The sequence below is a fragment of the Trachemys scripta genome, chromosome 8 (genome assembly GCF_013100865.1).
Source record: "Trachemys scripta elegans isolate TJP31775 chromosome 8, CAS_Tse_1.0, whole genome shotgun sequence".
Lineage (NCBI taxonomy): Eukaryota > Metazoa > Chordata > Testudines > Emydidae > Trachemys > Trachemys scripta.
In genome coordinates this window covers 78372956-78398396 of record NC_048305.1, presented here as the reverse complement: position 1 = coordinate 78398396, position 25441 = coordinate 78372956, and the positions used below count along the sequence as shown (strand labels likewise).

The following is a 25441-nucleotide window of genomic DNA, read 5'->3' as shown; positions in this document are numbered from 1 at the left end:
TGATGTAATTACCTTTGATTAAAGGTCCAATCCAAATGGAAGATAATGGAAGATGGAGCAAGCCCTTTCTCTGCACCTACAATTGTCCCGCATAATATGGTATATATAAAAAGATTTTTGTTGAAAAAAAGATTTTGCCTGCTTGGTTGTTACCTTGGAACTTTAGGTCCTGGCTTTCCTGAAAGTTGCTGGTGATTGGAAAACAAATGAAATTATGACATCACAAGGCTACGAAAGCTGAGTATTTGAGAAAGGAAGGGCTGTTTATTTGGATTTTGTGGTTATTGCTTTTGTTCACACTTACTTCATTACAATACCTAATTGGAGAAAGACTCTTTGTTAACAAAGAATCTTTGTTAAAGACTCAGCACCGGCTGACTCAGCACCGGCCATCCTTCCAGTTAGGATTGAGAACTAATAATACATAGCCTCTGAAATCCACACGAAGTCTTCCAGGGAAACCAAGGAAGACCAGACTTGACAGCTTCACTTCTCTGCCTGTGTTTTTCCACTGCCACCCAGAAGCGGAGCATACCTGCACATACAACTTTGAAAAGTATCTGTCATACTCAGCACTTTTGTGCACAGGTTGTAAGTCAAATGGCTAGCACTTATTTGACATGTTGTCATATTATATGCAAATGAATTTTAAAATAAATCTATGAAAAACTTAAAGCACAGTCTGCAGGGATTTCTGTCTAAAGCCTGCAGAGACTTCCCCATTTTGTTCCTTAGTGAAAACAGAATTCAACAGATACCAGAGCAGAGCAAGACAAGGAGAGCAGTAAGGCAGAAAGTAGACCAGGTTAATTTCACTTAAAGGAATAGGGCCAGGTCTTGAGGTCAGAAAGAAAGAGCAAGAAACAGAAGCAGGAAAGCAAATGGGCCCATAGGGAAAGCACAGAAAAACACAAAGTAGAGCCAGAATAATTTTAAAAAATACAGTTTGATCCTGCACTCTTTAGTCTGCCAAAACTCTAGTGATTTCAATGGGAATTGTACAGGAGTCGAGGATGCACGATTGGGCCCCATATGAAGTAGGGATCCAAGAAGAAAATTTTTTCCTTACTTCTCTTGATGAAATTAATATATGGCTGTGTTACTAGACCATCTCCTATTATGAATTTTAGAGCAATGTCTTCCCTGCATCAACAGAAAAAGACAGAAAGAAATGAAAAAGCCCAATGAAAAAAAAGCAGACAAACAACATTGTTGACCTAAGGGAGAAGACGCTTATCCCAGTGGGACTCTGACTCCCCATTCATGCTAAAGAGGATGATGACTAGTGTTCAAGCAGCCGGGCTGCTGACACAATATCCTTTGGCAACCACTCTCTGTTACTGATGAACCTCTTGTAATACATTTGTGTGGGTACCATTGCCCATTACTAATCAGCATAATGTCAAATGAGATCAACATTAACGGTGGCAAACATGATGCACAAAACAAACTTGACGTTGGTGATGCATCTGTAAAACTGTGTGAATCAACAGAGCCAGAGCAGATGTGCATTTGTGCAATTCATGCTGTGAACATTTGAGTGCTCTGTTCATGGAATCTGGTCCTCAGAGCTGATAGGTCAGACATTTCATCATAGGCATTACATGAACAACATTACAAGACTAAAGTGACTATACACAACTGTGTCACACATGCCCCACAAGCCTGAAAACGGAGACATTTTAGGTGTAGAACAGAGTACTACATAATGGTTGTGTTATTTTACAGGAAACATTACCAAAGTAACAGCGTTCAGAGACTGCTCTTATAGAATAAAGCCGTAATTTATTATAGAGAAAATTTCTATATTTGCATCTGGGGGCAGAATTCTGCCATATATGAAAGAACTGTGATGATTTTCCAAGCCATTGGGCAATCTGTCTCCATGATATCATGCTTCCAGAGTCATGCACAATACATTCTATATCCGTCATCAAAGCCAGTCTCAACTGCCATCTGACACTGGCTTCATCAAGATAAAAACAAAAATCGGTAATAAAGGTATCATTGCTCCAAAGGCACAGTATGATTGTTTCATATATTTACATAAATGGTTCCTACCCTGTTAGCACATTCCGAATCAATGTCCACAGTGTTTATTCTAAAGTGAAATTTTAGTCTCCTCCTTCCTCCTTTGTTTATGAATATCTGTGTTTCTGACAACTGACAAAGGGCATGCTGAAGACTTACAGCATTCACAGTTGGCTATGTGCTGCAGTCGGATTTTCCCCACATAGCTTTATTCAGTGTGCCTTAGCTCTGGAGAAAATGGCCAGATATTGCAGACACAGTGGTAGCTGAGCTCCTCAGCAAGGACAGCCATTCCTACCCTAACTCTGGTGTCTTGTCTTTTTTCTTTTTTAGATGAATTTAGTGCATGTGAAAGTTCTAGACAGACAGTCCTCCATTCACCCACAGAACTGGATATTCCAGTGCTAGCTCCACCAGTGCTCCCCAGCCTCGAAGAAGAGTGTCCAGTTTCCATGTCCATTCAATACTTGACATTTAAGTTCAGACTACCAATAATGGTCCCAGTCGTGGTGCTGTTTTTTTAACATGGACTCCAGTCTGCTGACATCATCAGTTCCTTCTGCATAGTCCAACTGACAACCATCACATTGTAACAACTTCTGGTTACTGCTGATCTGGGTTGTATGTGTATTGGGGATGACCTAGAAGTGAAAGCTACCCATATGCCCATACCAGCCTCCAGAGTTATCCTGACCACTTTATTATTATTTTTTGAAAATAATCCTTGATAGGGATGATGTTGAGATCACCAAAATCTCTTCACTTGGGAACATAATTTGGAATATTTATATCTATCTAGTTCAACAAAATACAGCATGAAACACAAAATTTAGAATATTAAGATATTACAAGTTATAGCTAAACTAAAATATGAAACCCTTTTCAAGGCATTTCATAACATAGTTGTATATAAATCAGAAACACTGGACCCAATTCTGTTCTCAGTTAAACTAGTACCAATTGGAAATAAATAAAGGAAATTGGTATTGTAATGTTGTTCATGTAATGCCTATGATGAAATATCTGATCTATTAGCTCTAAGGACCACATTCCATGAACAGAGCACTCAAATGTTCACAGCATGAATAGCACATGCACATCTGCTCTGGTTCTCTTGTTGCTCTGGGTCAAATAGGACCTGTTTGTGATCTCACGTATCAATACCAGTGGAATTCCATTGACCTGAATGGAGCTTTTTCTCATTTACATTGATGTAACTCAGAGAAAACTCAAGTCCAGAGACTCCCATTTGTGCAAGTTTAATTTCTATTTCCTTTAATAGGACTTACTTTTGCACACTGAAGAGTGAATATTTAAGATGAAAAAAAATCACTGGATCCAAATACTTCCTGAACTTTGAAAAACTTTGTATCCAGATCCTAATTTTATGTTTTGGGACCATCGTCAATGAATATGCACGAAAATTTCCCACTCCTTTAACAGTAATGTGAGCTGGGGTTGGTTCAGGGAGTTAATGCTCTGCTTTCATCTTTGGAAATGTGGACTCAGACCCTCATGAAATGTAGAAAACAACATCAAATTCTCTCTCACACACATACAGTGCAAACTACACATTTACATTTAAAATACTTACGCATGGTTGTTCAATATTATGTTGTCACACTTTTAAAAAATCCTCCTTGACAACAAAGGGGAAATAAATACACAGTTGATAATCCCACAGGTAAGAACTCTACAGGTAGGAATGCTTGACCATATCTAGGCTTACATACTTATAATATGCTTGGGTATGCATCATGTTCGTTAGTAAATTCAAACTCTTAGCAAATAAGATTCTTGTTCTTTTCCTTTAGTCTGATGGATGTATCACATAGAGCCAATAAACCATAGTATCAGACAAAGACACTTGTTGCTTGTTTAGACATATGATCTGACAAAAGGTAGGGGAAATTAAAAAAAAAAAAAAAAAAAAAACCTCCTAACAAAAACCCTAAAGAGAACAAAAGAAATATGCCAAGAGAAAATGTGGCACACATCCTTTATACATGTTTAATTTCTGTTGTTTTGGTTGGAAAACAGCTGCAGGTGTCCTCTAATTATATCACCATTTTCACAAATATCAACTGTCATATTTAATTTGTTACATTTACCATACAGCCTCCTCCAACAGAACACTTCTTCCATTACGCATTTAGTGCCAGAGTTTCTAACATTCAAGCTAATCAATTAATGCATTATTTACAAGTTAAATGTTATTAAAAACAGATTCTTAATTTACTAATGATTCAGTAGACCCCCGGCAATATTCCAATTTGTTTTTCTTTAAAAATGGAATAACACTTATAACAAGGGGGAAAATAATGTCAAGGATACTTTGGCCTACTCATCTGTGCTGTAGTTTCTGCTGTGGTTTTTCTACCTCCTAATTCCCCCTCCTCTTTTTTTATATTGTATTTTGAACACATCAGCTAACCAGTTGCAGAATGATTGAGAGGAAAGGTCTATGAAAAATGAAAAAACAGCACAAACACTATTGTGAGTTTTGTTTTTAAAAAGCACCAGGCAGTCTGGAATGATTCAATACACATGTTCACCATACAATACAGCACATTTTGATTTACAGCACCATTCTAGCATTACAGCAGGTTAAGAAGGTTAGAAGTCAAGGGAAATTAAATGTTATTAGCATTCTACTGTTGTTGTGCTGCACAATGTGAGTACATACCTTTTCAAATGCACTTTTAAACTCACATTTGTTTCTAAAGCTTTTATCTCATCAGAAACTTTCACGAGCACTTGCGTATAGTTAGCCTTTTCTATTTTTGTGCGGCTTTTCCTCTCATATATATATGCTTGTTCAGATGCTTCATTAAAGACTAATTTCCTTCCTATTCTCTCTCCTTCACCCTCAGACTGCAATCACCTACAATATGGTGGTTGCCATTAAAATCAGAATTACCATTTGAAGGTAATTATTGTTAGGACACTTAATATACCTGTAATTCCATGGTAATGCTAATTAGTTTCAAACATTAAATGTCAACATTTTAATGACGACCATTGTGGCTTCAAGATAATTGTGTTAGTGTGCTTGTTTTAATTTGGGGGAAAAGTTAAATCCAAGCAGGAATTCATGATCATATGCATTTTCTGCCACAGCATGGTTTTTAAATTATAGGTGTACCTGACTCACAAATTTTGGGTCTGGCACTGAACATGAATTTTGGGTGGGTTAATGTTTGGATTCAATGTTCTGGTTTAGCCTATGTTACAAAGTTCAGAACCAGATATGGACAAAAATATGGATCCAAACTTTGTGTTTGTCAGTGCGTGCGTTGGGAAGGTGGAAGGAGGTACAGAAGGTGAGATGTGAAGTTCTGGTTTAGGCCCGTGGCTGCTGATGGGTCATTTCAAAGAGGTGGCCAATATCAGGATTTAAATTCCTGTGGGCCTCAGATACTCAGGGTGAGTTCCCTGGACAGCTAGATGTTTCATGCTGTACCACATAAGGGATAAAAGTCTACTACTGCTAACAGCTAATAGTGTTACTCCCTTAGCTTAGGTGGTGGAGGTGGAACTAAAGGTCCGGGTTCTATCCCTGCTGAAGAGCTGCTGTGGTGGATCATTATAAAAGCATCCATCAGAAAGTTTCAGACTTTGAAACTAAGTTTGTGTTTATTCAACTTTACAATCACTTCTCTGTACTATCTCTGTTTTACATACCAAGAAACTGCATTACCCTATGCAATTGAATTAGTTGTACCATGACTCAAAGGTATTAAACAATGACTTTGATATTTTAAGTACTGACTAAGAGGAATTTTTAATCCCTTCCTCATAATGAAACAAACAAACAAAAAAAAACCCCTCAGTTACACAACCTTGAAACACGTATTCATTCTCTATTCTGGGTGGACCCCACTGAGACAGAAAAAAAGCATTTAGTTTGCTTAACGGCAGAATTAAAATTAAACAAGCATAGACATGCAACCTTAATGACACCCAGCAATGCTAGAGTAACAATTTGTCGCTTCTAAAACTTGTTATTTAACATAAGGGGTAAATCTATTGGGAACTTTTCAGGTGCTGCTGAATCTAACACCCGCTCCCCCTACTTTTTTGCAAGGGAGGGAAGGAGAGAAGGGGGAAGGGACTGTACTCACTTGATCAGAAGAGTCTCTGCGAGAACTCCAAAGCACACAGCTGCTGCATGGAATACAGCACTGGGTGGAGGGTCCTTAAAAGCTACCATCATTCGATAGACTGCAAGGGGAATGATAGTCATTACTGCCAAGACCAAGCAGAAGAAGAGCCAATTCTGCCAGTGACAAAACAGGATTCTCCACACTGATCCTTTCTGTAGCTGGTACTGGGGGAAAAAAGAAAAAACAGGTGGATTAATGCTGTGAAACTATGAGCATTAACTGCTAATGGCACAGGGCAGAGCACCTAAGTGATGATTCACATCTGACAATAAATATATGAATAGCTGTTGAAAGCTTGTTTGATTTTCACAAAGGGGATTAAACAAACATTCATTTGTTCATTAGTTTTGAGCAACACTTTTATGGCAGGAGATGCATTAAACCTTAACATATGTCTGCAACCAAGACATTTGGGGTTTTTAAAGATTAAGACACAAAGCAATGCATACTGTTTATGCAGAATGGCCTCGAACTACCTGTAATAGAGTGAGATATGGTTATTATACATCAACGCTGCGAATCTTCATCCTGTTGTAGGCTAGTAGGGATGCCATGTCTTCAAAGATAAAGATGTAAAGGGCCCAATTCTGCACCTCCTGGTGCGCCTTCATAAACGTATTTTCCTTGAATAATTTCAAAAAGCAAGCAGTTTAAATCTGCTTCCTGAGTTAAATTATACTGAATTGATATCCTCACCCCATTATAAAGTCACTGCATGTTGCAATCTGCACTGCGGGGTGAAGGAGTAGAGGATAGCCCCAATTCATGACTTCTTCAGGACAGTTCCCAAAAGTGATGGCTCAGTCCAGCATGCTGCCAGACTAAAAAACAAAACAAACCCAGATGGAACTGTGATAAGAAAAATCTCATCTGCATCATGAGTTGACAGTGTCATGTTATGTCAGTTTTATGCAATACAATGTTGCAGTGACATGAGATCACAGCGCTGACCCATGACCGAAGTACATAGCATGACTTGGGAAGGGATGTGTGTGTGTGTGTGCATGCACGTGCAATGCTGGCCCTCAGACATTTTTGTGCTCACCTGGTCCTGGGACAGCTGCGTGGTAGGCCAGTCTCCTGGTTAGGGTGACCAGATGTCCCGATTTTATAGGGACAGTCCCGATTTTTGGGTCTTTTTCTTATATAGGCTCCTATTACCTCCCACCCCCGGTCCTGATTTTTCACACTTGCTGTCTGGTCATCCTACTCCTGGTGTAAATTACAGCCATCTGTAGGCTGCTCTACATTATACCAGCAGCCATTAGCTCCAAGGGACTCTCATGGCACCTGGGGATCAGGAAGTCCCAGGCTACTCAGGTCTTGACCCTTCTGTTGGCTGCAGGAGGGGTATAGCTCAGAACTCATTAAATAGCTTTATGCCACTAGAAGATCCCCTTAAGCAGACTGGAGCCTCCTGTGGCTGGTTACATTGGCTTTAGGGCCACTTTGCAACACCGGTGCAGTGTAAAGCAGCCCTAGCCCAAAGAAGAACCTGTGTCCATGTTCTTCTGATCTGCAGGGCAAGACTGGAAGGTAATAAATGGAAAGCAACTGAAGACCTCAGCTGGTGTAAATCACTGTAGCATCACTGAATTCAATATGCCCATTCTGGATTACACTAGTCCAGAGAGATTTAACCTGACTCAAGTGAACAAGCGACACTGTGTCTCTTATCCCAGAGTGCAGTTGTTTTGTGAGAAGTGCTGCATGCTGTAAAGCTGGATATGACTGGGTCAGTGCAAACATAATCACAGGCCTCCGGTCTCCCATTTATGGGCCTCTGGGTCTTCACCTCATCTCACCAAGCGATAACATAAAAGGTTATGACGTGCAAAGCAAAAAGCTCATGTTGTTAGCTTCCTGAACTTGGAAAAAAATGAATTCCTAAAATTATTGTAAGCACAACACACTCGACATCATATGCCACTGAAATGGATGGAAGATGGCATCTGAATATTATTATTAATTTAATAACATACTCGGCCTGGTTATTATAATAACCCTACGCATGGATTTTTTCATTACGATCAGTGAGGGCTGTACATATACTTGACTTATTACAATTCATCTTACTATACAGTGGGAACACTGGTGAACAGCATTGTTTTTGGGAGATCACCACCAGCATCTTGTGATATCCCTATTCATCTGTTGTAATGTTTAGAAGTGGGGCTCTTAACTGTGGCCATTGGACCCTGACAGCACTCTAGATTTCTCTCTGGCTCTTCAGTGCCAAAACCAATTAAAGACAGACTGTGCTACCTATTGTCACCACACAGGGTCTTAAATCCCGGCCTGGATTAAGTAGTCAGGGAAGGGACTGCTGACTACATTACACAGCCTGCTGATACATTGCATGGAGATTACAAAAGGGCAACATGGCTTCTTGTGAAATATTGCAAGAAATCTCATGGGATAATAATTTATTATTTATATACGGGAACTTCTCAATGGTCTCAGTGAAGATTGCAGCCACTCCATGCAATGTGCTGTACAAATGCATAATAAGACAATGTCACTGAAGAGCTTACAATTTTCAGACAGTCATTGTGAAATGTCCTCCAAGGGGACATAACTTAACAAGGACCATCTTTACTATGTTACCCTTTTAGTTTGTGATTGCAGGTTCTTCTGGGAATTTCCTTATATTGCCTCTCTCAGTGAGGCTTTGACTTGGCTGTAGATTAAGCAGTTATGTAAAATACGCACAGAGAATTGTACACAGCCCATAGAAGAAGAAAAGTAAATGATCTCCCTTTTCCGTATTTGAACTGGATTGTAAATGCACAAGTCTCAGAGAGGCAAGCCAGTCTGGGAAGAGTAAAACCTCTGCCCATTCCAGAAATATGAGAACTTCTCGAACACCACTTTCTTGCTTCTCTCTGGCTCCTACTGCATTCATCTACCTCCCTCCCACAACCTCCAGAAACTGCCTGGCTACATCCCTGCCCAGGACCCTCCAGCTGAGTCTTATTTGCTCTAGAGATGGGCCCAAACTAAACCCTGGAGTTGACTACCCCTGAATTTCAAGAAAGTTGGATCTGGATCCAAATGCTGTGACTTGAGCAAGTTCTACTTTCCCCTTCCGAACATAACAATATGCTCCAGCTACAAAACTCCTTCCTCTCCATTCCATGAATGGACAATAAAGTTCCCCTACCTTTGATGATCCTATTGCAGGACCCAGCAGCTTTGGCACGTCTTCAGGCATCTGGATGCTAGTCATTTCAAACTATTTGCACTGTGAGGCATGAATCCTACACAATGGTGCAAAGTCTCAAAGCATAAGGAACTTTAATTGACTGCTAGGTGCACCTGGCAGGTCAGTTGACAGTCCTGCAACTTATTTCTAAAGGCAGAGGGGCACTATTGGAGTGTTGTGAGCTAGGAGGAATTCAAGTGGCCCAGCAGAGGACTGCAAAGAGAGAAGGCTTGTGCATCAGGAGGATGGAAGCTAGATTTTACTGGATGGTCATAAGAAAGGAGGAGGGAACAGGGACCTGTTGGAGGGTGGTTAGATGAGAGAGTTAGGGTTATTATTGGAGTCTCAAGGAGGTAAAGGAAAAGAGAATTAGAAAGTTCAGATGGGTTTTGGTAAGTTCTCAAACTCTTGTATGCTTTGTTGAACAAGATATGACCCAACCCATAGAGATCAGCTGAGGATCTAAAATTCCCCAAAGTTCAAGGGTGTTCATGTATGGGTTTTACTTCACTGCTATCTCTTTTCTGAACCAAGTCAGGTTCACCCATCTCTAAAGAAAGCCCATGCTAGAAGCTGATTCACAAATGCACATTATGAAAGCTGAAATGGCAATACTCAGTACACAGTCAGATGAGGATGCGGGCATGTCTGTGCAAAAGAACAGAATAGGGCCTAAAGTTCTTATCAAACTTGACTCTTGTAAAGGATTGTGGGGGCTAAGCTAGGAGAAGGACATCTATTGTGCCAAGTTAACTTCACTACACCCACTTGCCTGTCATTTTTGTTGAAACTCAAGAGAAGGGACTGACTGAAGAGGGGACCTCGAGCATCCAGACACGTAATGGATTCCTCGACTGAGCCATCACTCTTTTTTATTTTCACTTTTGATGCCATTTAGCATTTAAACAGGTAGCATTTGCGTGGAATAGGTTTCTCCAAACTCCATATTTTATACTTAGAGTATCAAAAAAGTTATTTCAAGGGCTGTGTTGCTATGTGATTGCAAAAACTGCATTGCAGGAAGAAAGGTTACCAATAAGAGCTTTTGGAAAATAGAAAACATTTAGCTATTGTAAGATTATTTTTTGGTGTCATTGTTTAGAAGCACCTGAAATGACTGTAGCTTATCTCTGCACATTTGATAGGCAGTGTGACTCACACTGTGATTACGTAAAAATACCAGAGAGGAAAATAGACATAGCCCATAGTTAGGATTAAATATGGGTCACAAGAAATAATCAGTGTTTACGGCACATTTAACCTGGGTGCGGTAAATTTGTTCAGATTTTATTTAAGAGTAAATTTCCAGTGGGGAGTGTGTGGTAGCAAGGACAGGACTCCTATACCGAATGCCAATGGACTTTTGCTCAGACTAACAGTCCGGGAGCTCACAAAACAAGAATCATTTCTTGCCATAATTAAACTGTGAAGCGTATTTGCTTAAAAAAAAGTTTTAATTACAATTGGCGTTTCCGATCCTAGTGCTGGAGGCAGTTGTCTTGCTGAAAATTGATGCCATTCGTGGCACTGACAATAGGCAAACCCAGTGGAAAAGCCTGTAAACAAGCTTCTAGCCTTTAACCATTGGAGAAAGCATTTTTGTTGTTACACCATTATTAAAACAGGTTGGAAATGGATCCACATACTCTTCTATTGAGCTGACAATTATCATACTGTTGACATCACAAACAATATCATTTTTCAGCAACATGGCCTCCTCCAGCACTAGACTCACAAATGTCAGTTGTAACTGAAAGCTGGTTTAACAACCACACCCTCAACATTTGATAGTTTGTTTCTGGTGAAAAACAATTCTTATCTTGAGAACAATGGAAACCGCTGGGCTGAGCAAAAGAAGTGCAGCCGACGGCCAGCTCCTGGAGGTACTGAGCATCCTCAGCTCCTCCAACAGTCATGTGCATTCTCCACCTCACAGCATTAGGCCCCATTTGAATACAAGAGGAGAAGACCTTCACTCCATACTGTGCAGTAAAGAACTAGTATCTGGGTTGGGTTGGCCAGGACCTATATCCGAGTGCCAATTCCAAAAGAGCACAGAAGAATCACTTTTCCCAAACCGTATGTCATCGTGCCAAAAAGACATCCCGCGTCAATGTGGAGCAGATAGGAATTAGTTCATCTGAAAGAAGGGAAGGGGAGGAATTGCCTCCTCATAGTGATGACAAAAAAGTCTCTGCTTTCATCTCCTTCACTTGAACTCTCTCATGAGATGGGTCAAGGGGCACATTCTGGATGCAAAGATTGAAAAAAAATCAATTTCAATGCACAAGAGGGTCTAAAAGACAGATATAGGTCTGCAGCTAAATCCTGCCCCGCATCACTGACCTGGGACTTGAACTGTACATGGTGGATCTTAACATATATTGAGAATGGAGTTCTTCTTGCATAGTCAATAATAAATATGCTTGCATGAGAACAGGTGACAATGGAAGAAGATAGTCCACTATGTGCCCAATATTGAGGAAAAGCTGTATTAATAAAGATGGATGACAACAAAATACTATTAATATTTATAGTATTTCTTGCAATAAAGCCTATCTCTTTGTATTCCCTCTAAGTAGAAATCCCCCAGTATAACTACCCCTACAGCTCACAGCCAAATGACACAGCGTGACCTAACCAGAACTGTAATGACAATATGAATGCCAGAGTTAGTCACAACAACACCGGAGAAACTGTTCCGCTACATTCATCCTTGTGTAAAGAGGTCAGTGTAGGTATGGCAAATGAAGGTATCTGTGTAATCATTACAGCCTGAGTCTCTCAGAGATAACATGGTTGGGTGAACTAGTTTGGGGGTAAGTAAGACCTAGGTGAAAGCTCAGTTTTAGTCCCTGATCAAAACTTAACTTTTTAAGGTGAAGTGCTAGCCACTGGATCAGGTGCCTCTGACTGGAAATAATGAATGCATATAGTCTGCAATTTCAGTTCAGAGGTCAGGGGCTTAGTAGAACGGCTGAAGTAGCTGTGTGTACTTCTTATGTGCCTCTGATATTTGGTGGGGGAGAAAGGAGCAGAAATGAACAATACTGATATCTGGGGCCACAAAAATATGTCAACACTGAACTGGACTGGAGGGACCAGTTCTAGGGGTGAGAGGTCAGTTCAGTACCCATGTGTTTTAGTGCAGGGCCTCTCTTGAGACTGAGATTGTGTGCAAAGTGTGATATGGCATTTGTGATGCAAGCAATTGTCCATCAATGTGGACACTAAGGAATCTGAATAAAACTACTGATTGATTTTACTGGCCACTCAACAGGTGGCAGATAATAGTGATTTTTTGGTCACTACTACTGCTGGGCAATTTACTGTCAATATTTGTTTGAAAAGAATTCTCCCGGTTTGTGCTCACATTCCATAAAAACTGAACAGTATTTTTCCTGGTGAACATGTCTGTGGAGAGCAAATTTCTAAATCACGTGTACAAGCATTTGTGGAAACCCAGTGTTCAATCCACATAAACAAATCTTTGCTCCAGAAGCCCGTGCAGGTTCATCCAGTCAGAAACAATGGCACGTGATTTATCTGACCAATCACAACTAAGCCACACAGCTCAAATTTAGAGTAATGAGTTGATGGATTAAAATACTCAAGAAGGTATTTTGTTTACTATATCTGAATGGTGGAAAAATCCATTATCATGTGATCTGCTCACTGATATTCTTTGAGCAGAATGCATACATTATTTGTTGCTGAGCTGTCATCTCACTGTTAATCTTGGCTGGATTTGAACCAATAATATAGTGCAAATCTAACCTTATTTTAGGGAAGAATCCTAAAGGCTTTGTTTCCTGTCCCTTGGGTCATTCAGTCTTCCCTTAAAATGCTTTGTGTGTTTTTAAGAAATATCGTGGCTGGAGCTTAGTATACATAAGCAATCCTACAATAATATGCCGGTGTGTGTGTGTCTAATGGAGGAAAAACAACTTCTGTAAGGAAACAGCTTTCACTTGCAAGCTTCCAAGGGTTCGTTGTAAACAACGCTGAGAAAAAAAACCTCCCATTCAAATATGAAAAACATCTCTGGCAGGATGTTCATCTGATATAAATGGGGGTAACTCCATTGCTACACTGATTCAGACAGCACAGAATCTGGTCCCTGGAGACTGTATTTTTCTATATGTTAATATAGCAATCTTATTGTGTCCCAGTATTGTTTTAGATGCCCTCATTTGGGCCCTTTCATTTATTGTTCTTGGGTTTTGCCTCAAATGCCACACTTTCTGGTCAGGTGCTACAGCTGAAACAGCCACAGTGCTGAAAATCTGGGCTTGGGCTGGCCCCTAGCTGTGTGCTGTTGAGCTTTATTGTTCAACTGAATTAGCTTGGATTAAATGCAGCCTGCAATTCACTGGGTTTTTTTTTGCTGCCCAGTGGACTGTTTTGCTGCACTGGAAGAGTCGTGACCCTCCCTCCCTTGACACTTTGACACAATTTATACTGTCTATTTTACCCTTGGAGAGACTCACAGCTGGTCTGCATGATACCCCATATCGTTTTTATGATAAATGAATGCCTTTCTTAAAGTATCTTGGTCTTGGTATGGTAAACGATATGCTGTCTCCGAAGACAGAACAGCTTCTATTAGATGCAGCTATTACCCAGTCTGTTCCATTTTTTCATTTCCTCCTTTGTTCTACTTTTGATTTTCTTTTCTCCTTTTCTATCTTAGTATTTTTTTTTTTAGATATTATCAATGGAGAGATGTTTTGGATCTTATGTTTCTGGGGGGCTTGTTTCCATTTTAGCTTGCTTTGTAGATAATTTCTTGTAATCTCTGTCCTTGAAAATGTACAAAGACACCTCCTAGCCCCCAAAAGTGGTTCTTGAGCATGTCTTCAGAAACCAGTAAACAAGACCAAAGCAATTTCGAGAGATAGTCTGAGTGAAACCTACCTCTTTCAGCAGTAACAAGAAAAAGAGAGGAGCAGCTAGGAAGCAGTTTATAAAACCAGGAGAAGTCTTAGTGGTGTTCTTATTGATTAATATCTATCACGAGTCCCAGAAACCAAATAAGCAAGCACTATCCCTCTCTCTACCTTCTCACTTTCCATGCTTGCTTTCTCTTTCCCTCTACTCCAAGACAGGTCACTGTATCTGCAGGTCACATGAAAAATGTCCTGGATAGTTTTGAGTAGCATGTGATAATAAGATACAGTTTCCTATTGATCTTCCCACTTCCCTGTGATTTTGGATATTTCTTTATTATTTTTTGGGTGGAGAGAGGGGAGGAGAAGGAATGGGGAGAACCTAATAAATTTAATTTTTTTAGGATCTCAAGAACTTAAACTGAAAAGCTCAAGAAACTTGAAAACTGATGAGGTCCCAGAATAGCAGTTTCAATCAGAGATACAGAGCTCAAGAAGTAGCACTACAAGTTCTGCACCATCCAAGCATTCTTTTATGCAAGGCTAGATCCACTGGCTTTAGGTCATCTTTGAACTGGAATACTGGCATATTGGAGGATCTGGTTCATCGTGAAAGTGTCCATTTAAAACTGTGCCAGGAAGCCATGGGGCTGGAGTAAATTTGGGGCAGAAGGTCTGCAGTACAGCCAAACTTGAACCTCCACATGACTTTGAATGCCAAAGTTTGAACCCCCACATGACTTTCATGGCCTTATTCTCCACTGATTTAAATCTAGCATATATTTATTTACACCTGGGCAAAGCATTTATACATACTACTGTTCTGGTTTGGTAGCTTTGCACACCCACTTTGCACAAGTATACATGAAATACCCATCACTTCTCAGTGAAGGACTAGGCTGATAGTCTGTTAAGCCCATGGAATGATCTGAGTGGAAAAAACATTTTGCCTGACTCTGAACCAGAGAGAATGTGGAAAAGGATAGTTTAGCTCATTAATTTATGTAATGGGGAGTGAAGCTGAAAACATGTATAAATCCTTTGACTTTGCTGAGGAAGGAGATAAGAATAACTATGACTTCATTCCGAAAAGAACGATGTGCATTTCATTCTGACACGGAATAAAATACACAAAGGAGGCAGAGGCCCTGTTAAAGCATGGGAATAGCCCTTTAAGCAGAGCCTTTTCACAACTCCTCTTCACTGTGGAGATCTTTTTCATGGCCAGCAGTGCCAAATTTAGGGTCACATTGTATCACTGATGTTGTGCAAAGTAGCCCTATTGCAGGAGAGAATTAGGCCATAATATCCAAGTTAATGGAGACTATAATAGTCTCCTCTTCACTAGATTGTGGATTGGCTGCCCCTTGACAGTGCCAGGATTTTGTCACCTCCTGTCTGGCACCAAAAGTGTCTCAGAAACCTTCTGAAGGAAAATGAGGAATCTGCAAGGCCTGGAGAGAGTGGAAATGTATACGGATGACATCTCAGTCTGTGGGAAGTCTGAGCGAGAACATAGCATATGGTTAAAACAAGTTCTGAAGGCAATTTAGCTTGCAGGACTAAATCAAAATTAATGTACTGTACCACAAGAAGTTCTACAGTTCTTAGTATACGTGATTGAAAAATGATGAGGGAGAGGACAGATCCAAAAAATCAAGCTGTGGTTGAAATATCACCAACCAAAAATGGGTGGATCTGTGATAAACCAGAGGAGTGTGTTTTGTGAACCTAAGGGCATGTCTATGTTGCACCTGGGAGCAAACCTCCCAGCCTGGGTACACAGACTTGTGGTAGTGGGGCTCAAGTTAGCATGTTAAAAATAGGAGTGAGGACACTGCAGCTTGGGCTCTCAAGCCCACCTGACCCCAGAGTCTCCACCAGAGCCACAATGTCCACACTGCTATTTTTAGCATGCTAGCTTGAGCTCTGCTGGCTTGTTCCCAGCTGTAGTGTAGACATACCTTAAAAAATCTACTACCCACATCTCCAGAACTGCATTTTACATATTTCCAGGTCTACAGCATCATTGGATGCTACACAGAGATGATAGGAAGTCAGTGGCAAGATGTCTTTCAGATGCTGCGACCAGATATGTCCCCACACAGAAAAGAATGTGGGGTACGAATATGGGTATGTAAGAACTTCACAAAATATTTGCAGGATCTTGATAATTTCTATCAGACCATAAGAACGGCCATACTGGGTCAGACCAAAGGTCCATCTACCCCAGTATCCTGTCTTCCGACAGTGGTCAATGCCAGGTGCCCCAGAGGGAATGAACAGAACAGGTAATCATCAAGTGATCCATCCCCTGTCACCCATTCCCAACTAGGCAAACAGAGCCTAGGGACACTCAAACCATTATTAATAAACAGTGAAGATCTATATGAAGGTCATCCTAAATACCAAATATTGCTTGGGCATTTGATGAGGTTTCAACCTGTTAAAGAACATGTGCCAGGGAAGTCCCTAGTAGTTGACACTGTATCAGAGATGATGGGTGCCATTTTGAGAACGTTTTTTTCAAAACAGTAGCGAGAAGCTAGGAAGGAAGGGAGTTAGGGAAAGTTTTCGAGGGAAGTTCTATAGTGAAGCAGAGAGAGCATGAGAGGGAGCACACCTGCTGGGGGTAATACTGTTTTGTTCATTCTAATAAAGTTCTCTGTTCAGTGAGAAAAGAAAGTAACTTTTGCTGTGATTCTTTACCTTTGTCACATGACACACATATAGTATATTATATACTGAACATATTACAATAACAAGCACTTTTGAACAGAGGTGAGATGAATGAGAAAAGCCCCTGGTGCAGAGGGAAAACAGCTGCTTTTCTGAGCTAGTTCTATCCACTAATTACAAAGGAAAATTCAGTGGCAAACCTCAAGGTAAGATATTTTTGCAGCGAGTGTGGCTTTCAAAACTAAAAGTTTGTGTGTGGTGGTGGGGTGGGGTGTGGTTCATTCTGCAAATAGTAGTTTTGAACTGCTTCTCTGGGGCCATGGGAGTGCCCCGTTCCTTAACTTGCACTCATCCCAAGGCTGATGTGGGAACAATCCTTAGAAACAAGTGAATGTCCTTAATTTTGACCATAAATGGAACTGCATGCATGGCACTGTATTATGTGGAATGTGCATGGGATCTTACTCCGACCACTTATGTTTTTAGACTTCTTTTGAAAGTGAGCTCTGATCAGAGTGGATGTTTCTCTTCTGTGTGTAACCCTGCAGGAATGCCTGATCATATTAGTAATTTTACATCACAGTAGATCAGTTTTACATTATAACTCTTCTGATATGCAGAATGTTCCTGAGAGGAGATGATGCACAGGCTGTCTCCTGGAAAAGCATTGCTTATTTGCTGGCCCTTCCTTTTTCCAGAATTCCTCTCAGCGAAATTATCATGTGATAAATGCTGGATGGCACATAAAAGAGAAATTCCATAATACAGAAAGCCTTGCTTTGTTGAATGCTGATGTTACTAATCTGACAGGATCCAGTCACAGAAAGTCATCATTATCTTTCCATTTTTAAAGAAACTGCTTTCTAATTTCTCAGATTTTGGACCTGATTCTGACCTTGCTTGCATCAGCTTTCCGCCAACATAACTCCACTAACTCAATGGACTTACTCCTGAGTTTCACTAGTTACTGCCCTATGTTGTATTTCAGCGCATTATATGGATTAAACGACTATTGCTATAATATAGTTGTGTTATAACAAATGTTGCTACATGCTGTGTTACATTTCCTATAGCTCCACCTTTGGTCACTTGTAAGCCTGAGAAAATAACACAGGACAAACTGAATAATTAGCACTGTTTTAAAATACATTTCTGATTGGCATGTGAGCATTTTAGCACAGCTTAAATGCTGAACTCCTTATCCATTTTCCCCTCTCATCTGTGGAGATGGTATGTGAGGCATAACCTGCTTCAGCCACGACACTTGCTCACGTGGAACAGGACTTGAATTAGCCCTTCACTAATTAAAGCTAGGCATCATCTAACCTCCCCCCCCACCCAAATGTACATTCCAGGCTGCCCCTGAATGGGCTAGTGTGGGTGCTGAGAGAAGAGGGTCATACAAAATGGAGGTTTTAGAACAGGTTTTAGTCAGGAATTCAAGCCCTTTTTATTTGCAGTTACAATTGGACAAAGGATCATTCCAGTCCTCCTGAAATTACTGCACAGGTGTTACAGTGCATGGTTTATAGCTACTCCATCTTGCCCTCTGCTTGTGAACTATACCCTTTCCTGCTTTGCACCTGGACTTGTAGCAGTTGAACACATAAACCCTCTTGTGGAAACCCCCGGTTAACAAACACCATATACAGTAATCCAGAAGGAATTACTATTTGATATTTGAACATCATTTAATGAGCGCCCAGCATTCATCTGTAAATGCACACTGTTAATTTAGGGCCTGCTATTCATTAATTAGAGGCATAGTGGCAAGTGCCATTGAGCTATCTGCAATGTTTAAGGTTACATCAAGCCCTAGTAAATGGTTTGCTGATAACAAGATGCATCCATCTTCATTACTTGGCCACTCCTGTCTGAATTTGCTCTGCTTCCTGTAAGGGCTATGTCACTTGGAACTGAAGAATTAAACTTTTATCCAAACCAGATTCTGCACTTTCACCTCTTTTTATTCCTTGAGTAGTTCCAATTTATTTTGCTTAAATGACACTGGATTACCTAACAGGGAGAGGAGCGGTAACCTAACTTAAAACAGTCTGCAAATCTTTAGTTCTGGGCCTGACTGTAGCAGTGGGTTAACATTTATAGAAATGATTACATTTATATTTCATCTGATACTGGTCTCAGTGTAAAGAAATAGGTTCTCATTTTTCTTTTCATAAGGTTACAGCTTAGATAGGATAAAAAAAACAGAGGAATACAGGAAACTAATTTTAAATCTGAAGAATAAATATCTCTTTTTGTTCAAGTTTACTTTTGCAGTGTTACACGCTCAAAATAGATATCATTCAAGGCAATCATATTTCAGGTAAAATAATTCATAAACAGTAGAAAGAAACTTCCATGTAAATCCTGAGCTATTCACGTGACTGGAAGTTTCAGAGTAGCAGCCGTGTTAGTCTGTATCCGCAAAAAGAAGAACAGGAGTACTTGTGGCACCTTAGAGACTAAGTGTTCATCCAGGACAGGATCACTGCAGCTAGATTTTCTTGTCCCTAGTTTCAGTTTAAACATGCTCTGTTATGAGCACTTTTGCTACTGCTGGGTCTAAGGAGATGTAGCTTGAAAGTAATCTCTGACTTCCTAAACACATTCTTTCCCCTTAAAACTACAAGTATGAGAACTTAAAATAGAAAACTAACCCCTGCTGGCAGATGGCTTCTTTAAGTAGTTGCTGCTAGACACATGTAACACTACCTGGCGTGGTTATTTAACACATTAGGGTGCTCATAGGTATAGCCTACTGCTCTCATGAACCACAGTTCAATTTTAAGCATCACTGGTTGGGATAGGTAATTGTAATCATAGGGAGAAGCGACTTTCTGGCATTTGATGTTCAAACTGTGTGTGTATGTGGGAGAGGAGGCAAAGAGGAAAAGTTGCTTATTGGAATGATAGCTCAAGGGAGGGTTTCTGAAAACCTTTGCGCCATTGAGTTGGTACACTTATCACAGAGTGACAGTCGACAGTGCAGAGCTTCACTGGGGGAAAACCTTCCAGGGTGCTGCTGCATGTTGTGCATGATGCCAGCTGGTTTAGAAAATGTAAATTCCCTTCTCAGTTGCAAGCTAGTAGACAAAAATGTCAGCTGACATTTCAAACAATGGAGCAGCTGAGAACAGAAATGTATAGATGTATAGATTGTATTTTATGCCCAGTGCAGTGAGGTGCAGCAAAGACTGGGCAAGGTTTGCTATGCAAGGAGCATACCAGTAACCCAGTAGGTGATATACTGCGCTGGAGGCTCCTTTCCACTGCAGTCTGAGAAACACACAGCTACAAAGTTTTATTCCAGTACAGAAAGTTTGTCAGGGGGCTACTCATGCTCATGTGTCATTCTTCCATTGGCCTGCATCTCCAGTATGTACAAAATGAGAAAATAAAACTGATAGGGTGGTCAGAAAAGAGAAAGCAGACATAAAGCTGGCTTTGTAACATTTAGACTTGAAGTCATCTACATTATACATGATTGAAACAGACAGTATCTTAAATTTACCAGAAGGATGAGCTGGACTCTTGAGGTAAGTGCTCTTTGAAGCTAATGTGCTACTGTACAAAGAAAGCTTTTTCCTTGGAAAAGATAAAGCTAATATTGTGGTGACACAGGCTACAATGCTGCCACTGAAATGGAGGTCAAATCTGAAGGTCCTTTGCTAGCAGAAAACTACACAGAGGTATTTTAATTTTTTTATTATTATTATTCAGACAAAAATTCTGTTCTAGACTTTAAAGCTTTACATGCAGGCCTCTTGTTAGAAAAGCACTCAACTATCCAATTTCTATTATTCAATATTGCATTAAAAAACCCCAACAAAACTTTGGGCCTGGCAGGTCAAGGCGATTTTTAAAAAGGTTAAAAGCTGTTCAGAAGGGTTACAGTATCCATAAAGGCAAATGAGATTATATGTAAAGACTGATGGAGAAAAAGCAATAATTGAGATAAACCGCTACTGTCTCAAAAAGGTTTAGACTGAGGAAATGCTGATATTAAAACAGAGAAATTGAAAGACTTACAGATCAACTGTCACATCAAAGACAGTAGAATATTTCATTAAATTTGTAACAATTGTGTTTACTTTTAATGTTTACTAGGTTTTTGACTTCGTTCCATCATTGTTCAGTTAAATATTTTTGTAATAACTTGGGAAATATTGTCATTGCGTGTCTCCAACTTCCAGCTGTCAACTATTGACCTCAGTGTTCTTTGCATCTGTAATATTATAAGCCTTTGTCATGGAAAGAGTTATGATGTTTCAATCAAATACACGGTGAAGGTACAAAACCCATAACATCATCTGGATAATGACTGCATGGATACACTTGTAAAATATATTTTAGAAACTCCAGGGAAACAAGATTGGGAAAAAACATTACAACCATTATTCTCTGCTGTTTGCCACTAATTGAATGAATGATCATTGCAAGAGATGCGTGTTGAATGTGAATCTCTGCTGTTCAGGTGTATGGTAAATAAAATTGCACATAAGATGGAAGACACAAGACGACTGGATCAAAATGTTATTATGGTCCTGAAATTCAAGCCACGAAGGTGACACAAGGGCTGAATTGAGTGCAGGATCTTTGATTAGCCCACATAGTATTTGAGCATATAGAGAAATTGCAATCCAGATGTCCAAGTCCCTTTCCTTCTCTACTGAAACCTTTACAAGAGAATTACTACATCTCAAAGACTGTAGTACATGGGTCGGCAACGTTCGGCACGCAGCTCGCCAGGGTAAGCACCCTGGCGGGCTGGGCCAGTTTTATTTACCTGCTGACGTGGCAGGTTCGGCCGATCGCGACCCCCACTGGCCGCGGTTCGCCGTCCTGGGCCAATGGGGGCGGCAGGAAGCGGCGCGGGCTGAGGGATGTGCTGGATGCGGATTCTCACCACCCCATTGGCCCGGGATGGCGAACCGTGGTGAGTTGGGGCCGCGATCGGCCGAACCTGCCGCGTCAGCAGGTAAATAAAACTGGCCCGGCCCGCCAGGGTGCTTACCCTGGCGAGCCGCGTACCGAACGTTGCAGACCCCTGCTGTAGTAGCTATTATCACTCTCAATGGTATGTGGTGGTAGGCTGGAGGGAAGAGAAGGACTGAGTGAAACTGTGAGATGTGGTGTACAAGGAGTGAGAAGGAAGTGTAAATGTGCTTTCACTTCTCTCACACCCTGACCAGTTTCCCCACAATATCCCCCGAAGGGCTGAGTTTGAGCTTTATTGTCTTTGTGTTCTGGACCTTTGAATAGATTGGCCCAGTCTGAATTGGCTTAGCGGCTACACAGAGCTTGTGGAATCATCAGGACATCAACATTTCTTTTTCTGATAGGGCCTGTCTTAATTTTTTTTAGCTGTGCAGTAATAATAATAATAAAAAAAGATTGTTCCAACCATTTATTATTAATAAGTTATCCAAAGGTAGCCCTTTTTACAATATTTGCTGAAGCTCATGTGTACAAATTTCAGCCTCCAGATGGTTTGTGAATTGTTCCAGGTCCTTAATAATCCACTTGTCATTTATTCAGTGTGATTGGTCTTCTAAGTCACATGGTATTGCTTCTGCTCCCAAAGTAAATAACTGAAACTTTTTAGACAAAAGAATGACAAATAGTGAATAACAAATAATGCACCTTCTGATATGAATTTTCAGAGAAGTCATTCATGCTAAAATTCACAAGACTTTGCAAATCATTAAGGGCTTCCATGAAGAAATCACTGGTTGTCGGAATAACATGATTCATGTATAACAGAAACAGAACTCACTCTGTTTATGGACCAAAATGCTTGCAAATAACTTTTTGTTCTATTTGTCTAGCTCCAGGAAAATTATCTGTCTGTGCTAGGGTTTTTTATAAAAAGAACAGGAGTACTTGTGGCACCTTAGAGACTAACACATTTATTTGAGCATAAGCTTTCGTGGGCTACAGCCCACTTCACTGGATGCATAGAATGGAACATATAGTAAAGAGATATATATACACATACAGAGAACTGAAAAGGTGGGAGTTGCCTTACCAACTCTAAGAGGCTAATTAATTAAGATGAGCAATTATCAGCAGGAGAAAAAAAATATTTTGTAGTGATAATCAAGATGGCCCATTTCAGACAGTTTGACAAGAAGGTGTGAGGATACTTAACATGGGGAAATAGATTCAATGTGTGTAATGGCTCAGCCATTCCCAGTCTCTATTCAAACCTGAATTGATGGTATCTAGTTTGCATATTAATTCAAGTTCAGCAGTTTCTCATTGGAGTCTGTTTTTGAAGCTTTTCTGTTGCAAGATTGCCACCTTTAAGTCTGTTACTGAGTGACCAGAGAGGTTGAAGTGTTCTCCTACTGGTTTTTGAATGTTATGATTCCTGATGTCAGATTTGTGTCCATTTATTCTTTTGCATAGAGACTGTCCAGTTTGTCCAATGTACATGGCAGAGGGGCATTGCTGGTACATGACAGCATATATGGGGAAAGATAGCTCAGTGGTTTGAGCATTAGCCTACTAAACCCAGGGTTGTAAGTTCAATCTTTGAGGGGGCCACCTAGGGATCTGGGGCAAAAATCAGTACTTGGTCCTGCTAGTGATGGCAGGGGGCTGGACTTGGACTTGATGACCTTTTGGGGTCCCTTCCAGTTCTATGAGATAAATATACATGTACATATATTTTCATCACATCGGAAAATGTGCAGGTGAACGAGCTCCTGATGGTGTGGCTGATGTGATTAGGTCCTGTGATGATGTCACTTGAATAGATATGTGGACAGAGTTGGCATCGGGCTTTGTTGCAAAGATAGGTTCCTGGGTTTGTGTTTTTGTTCTGTGGTGTGTGGTTGCTGGTGACTATTTGCTTCAGGTTGGGGGGGCTGTCTGTAAGCGAGGACAGGTCTGTCTCCCAAGATCTGTGAGAGTGCCCCATAGTGTCCAAACATTTAGCTGAAAGAGATTTTGGGGTATTTTATGTTTAAAAAAACATGCTTTGAATGTCTTTCTGGCCTAAGTTGTACAGTTTTGTTAAAGCCCCATGCATTTTAAAACCAGAAAGGAAGAAAAAGGATACAGAAAAAAGCACTGAGACATTTGTTTCAAAAGGGGTGAAAAATCAAGCAAAGTCTGTAAAGTCTGTAAACGACCGTTCCACTTTGGGGCCTTATCACCAACCTTTAAGTCTCACTCTGTTGCCTCCATTTGCATCATACCATCTTCATATTGCTTTATTTACTGCCCATCTATTTAACAAAGTGTGCCCCCTCCTCTGGGAATGCCAGGCTACAGAACTGCTACAAGTCTCCTTGGAGCGGCACTGAGCCTTGAATAAACTAGTCCTGCAATGAGACGCTCTCTATTTTCACTTAAAGATCCAGAAAGAAGAAACTCATTGCTTATTCTGCAATTTTGATAACCTAACTGGCAGAACAGTTATTCAAATTTTAAGCTTCTAAATGCAGCAAGATCAACCTGGCCATCCACATAAATAATTTTGACATGATAAGTATGCGAGTGCGATGATAACTGATAAGTGAAGCAATTACCTTGCTTTTTTGGATTATATTAAATGAAGATTCTGATAGAGTAATGAAAAGAGACAAAGCAGACAAAAAGGCGGCTGTAGAGCTTTTGGGCACTGTGTTATCTCTATTATACCATATTGAAATAGAGAAGCTATCACCAATCATGCTTCCTATGTAACTTCTAGTTTCTAACAGTGAACAATGAATAACTTGTCACAAGACAGTAACTGATGAATTGGGATTGGCAATGCTTTTTAAAAGTGTAAATAAACTTATCAGCCACCTCTTCCTCACCCCAAGACAGTACAGTTTGCATAGGATTTTTTGTTTTGTTTTTTGGGTATGCTGTAACTTGCAAGGTCTCCTTTCATTTACCCACCTCAATTGTTCTTTCTTTGGTCATCTATTTTAAGTAGCCACTTCATGTTAAGAGTTTATTCCATAACTATCAGCATTTTACAGTGTTTTTGCTTATATATATTTTTCATTATTAACCCCGAATCCCAATTCCTTTAATCCCAATTAGAGAATGCTCTAATTATACATTTTCACCTAGATTTTTTTTACATTTGGTGGCATATAAAGGGCGCCTTAAAACAAAGTTGCACATTTCTTAGCTTTCACTAACAGCTTTGCAGATATTGGATACATCACAGATTGATTACAATGCTCCTGAAGAAAAACTAATCATTTAAATTTATAGTCTTGATTCTCTTCCTAATGAAGTTAATGGCAGTTTTGCCAGTGGTTTCAGTGAGAGCAGGGTCAGGCCCAGTATTCCTTTTGAGGATTCATATATTGAAACTGATATTTGTACATTGCACCCTTTCAACACAAAGCACAGACGAAGGGGGAAATGTCATTTCCGTTGTTAAAATTAATTAAGTAATCGAACACCATACATCTGGGGAGAGGACAGCAGGGAAGGGGAAGTTCTCCTTGTTCACTGTT

General features: G+C 40.2%; 1 protein-coding gene across 1 annotated transcript in view; it reads right to left on the bottom strand.

The window, feature by feature from the left end:
* Window positions 1-25441, bottom strand: part of LOC117881893 — a 190362-nt gene that overhangs the window by 20241 nt on the left and 144680 nt on the right. Inside the window, exon 4 of the mRNA XM_034779691.1 lies at window positions 6156-6361. Within this exon, the coding sequence (XP_034635582.1) occupies window positions 6156-6361 (206 nt within the window). The remainder of the gene's footprint in view (window positions 1-6155; window positions 6362-25441) is intronic.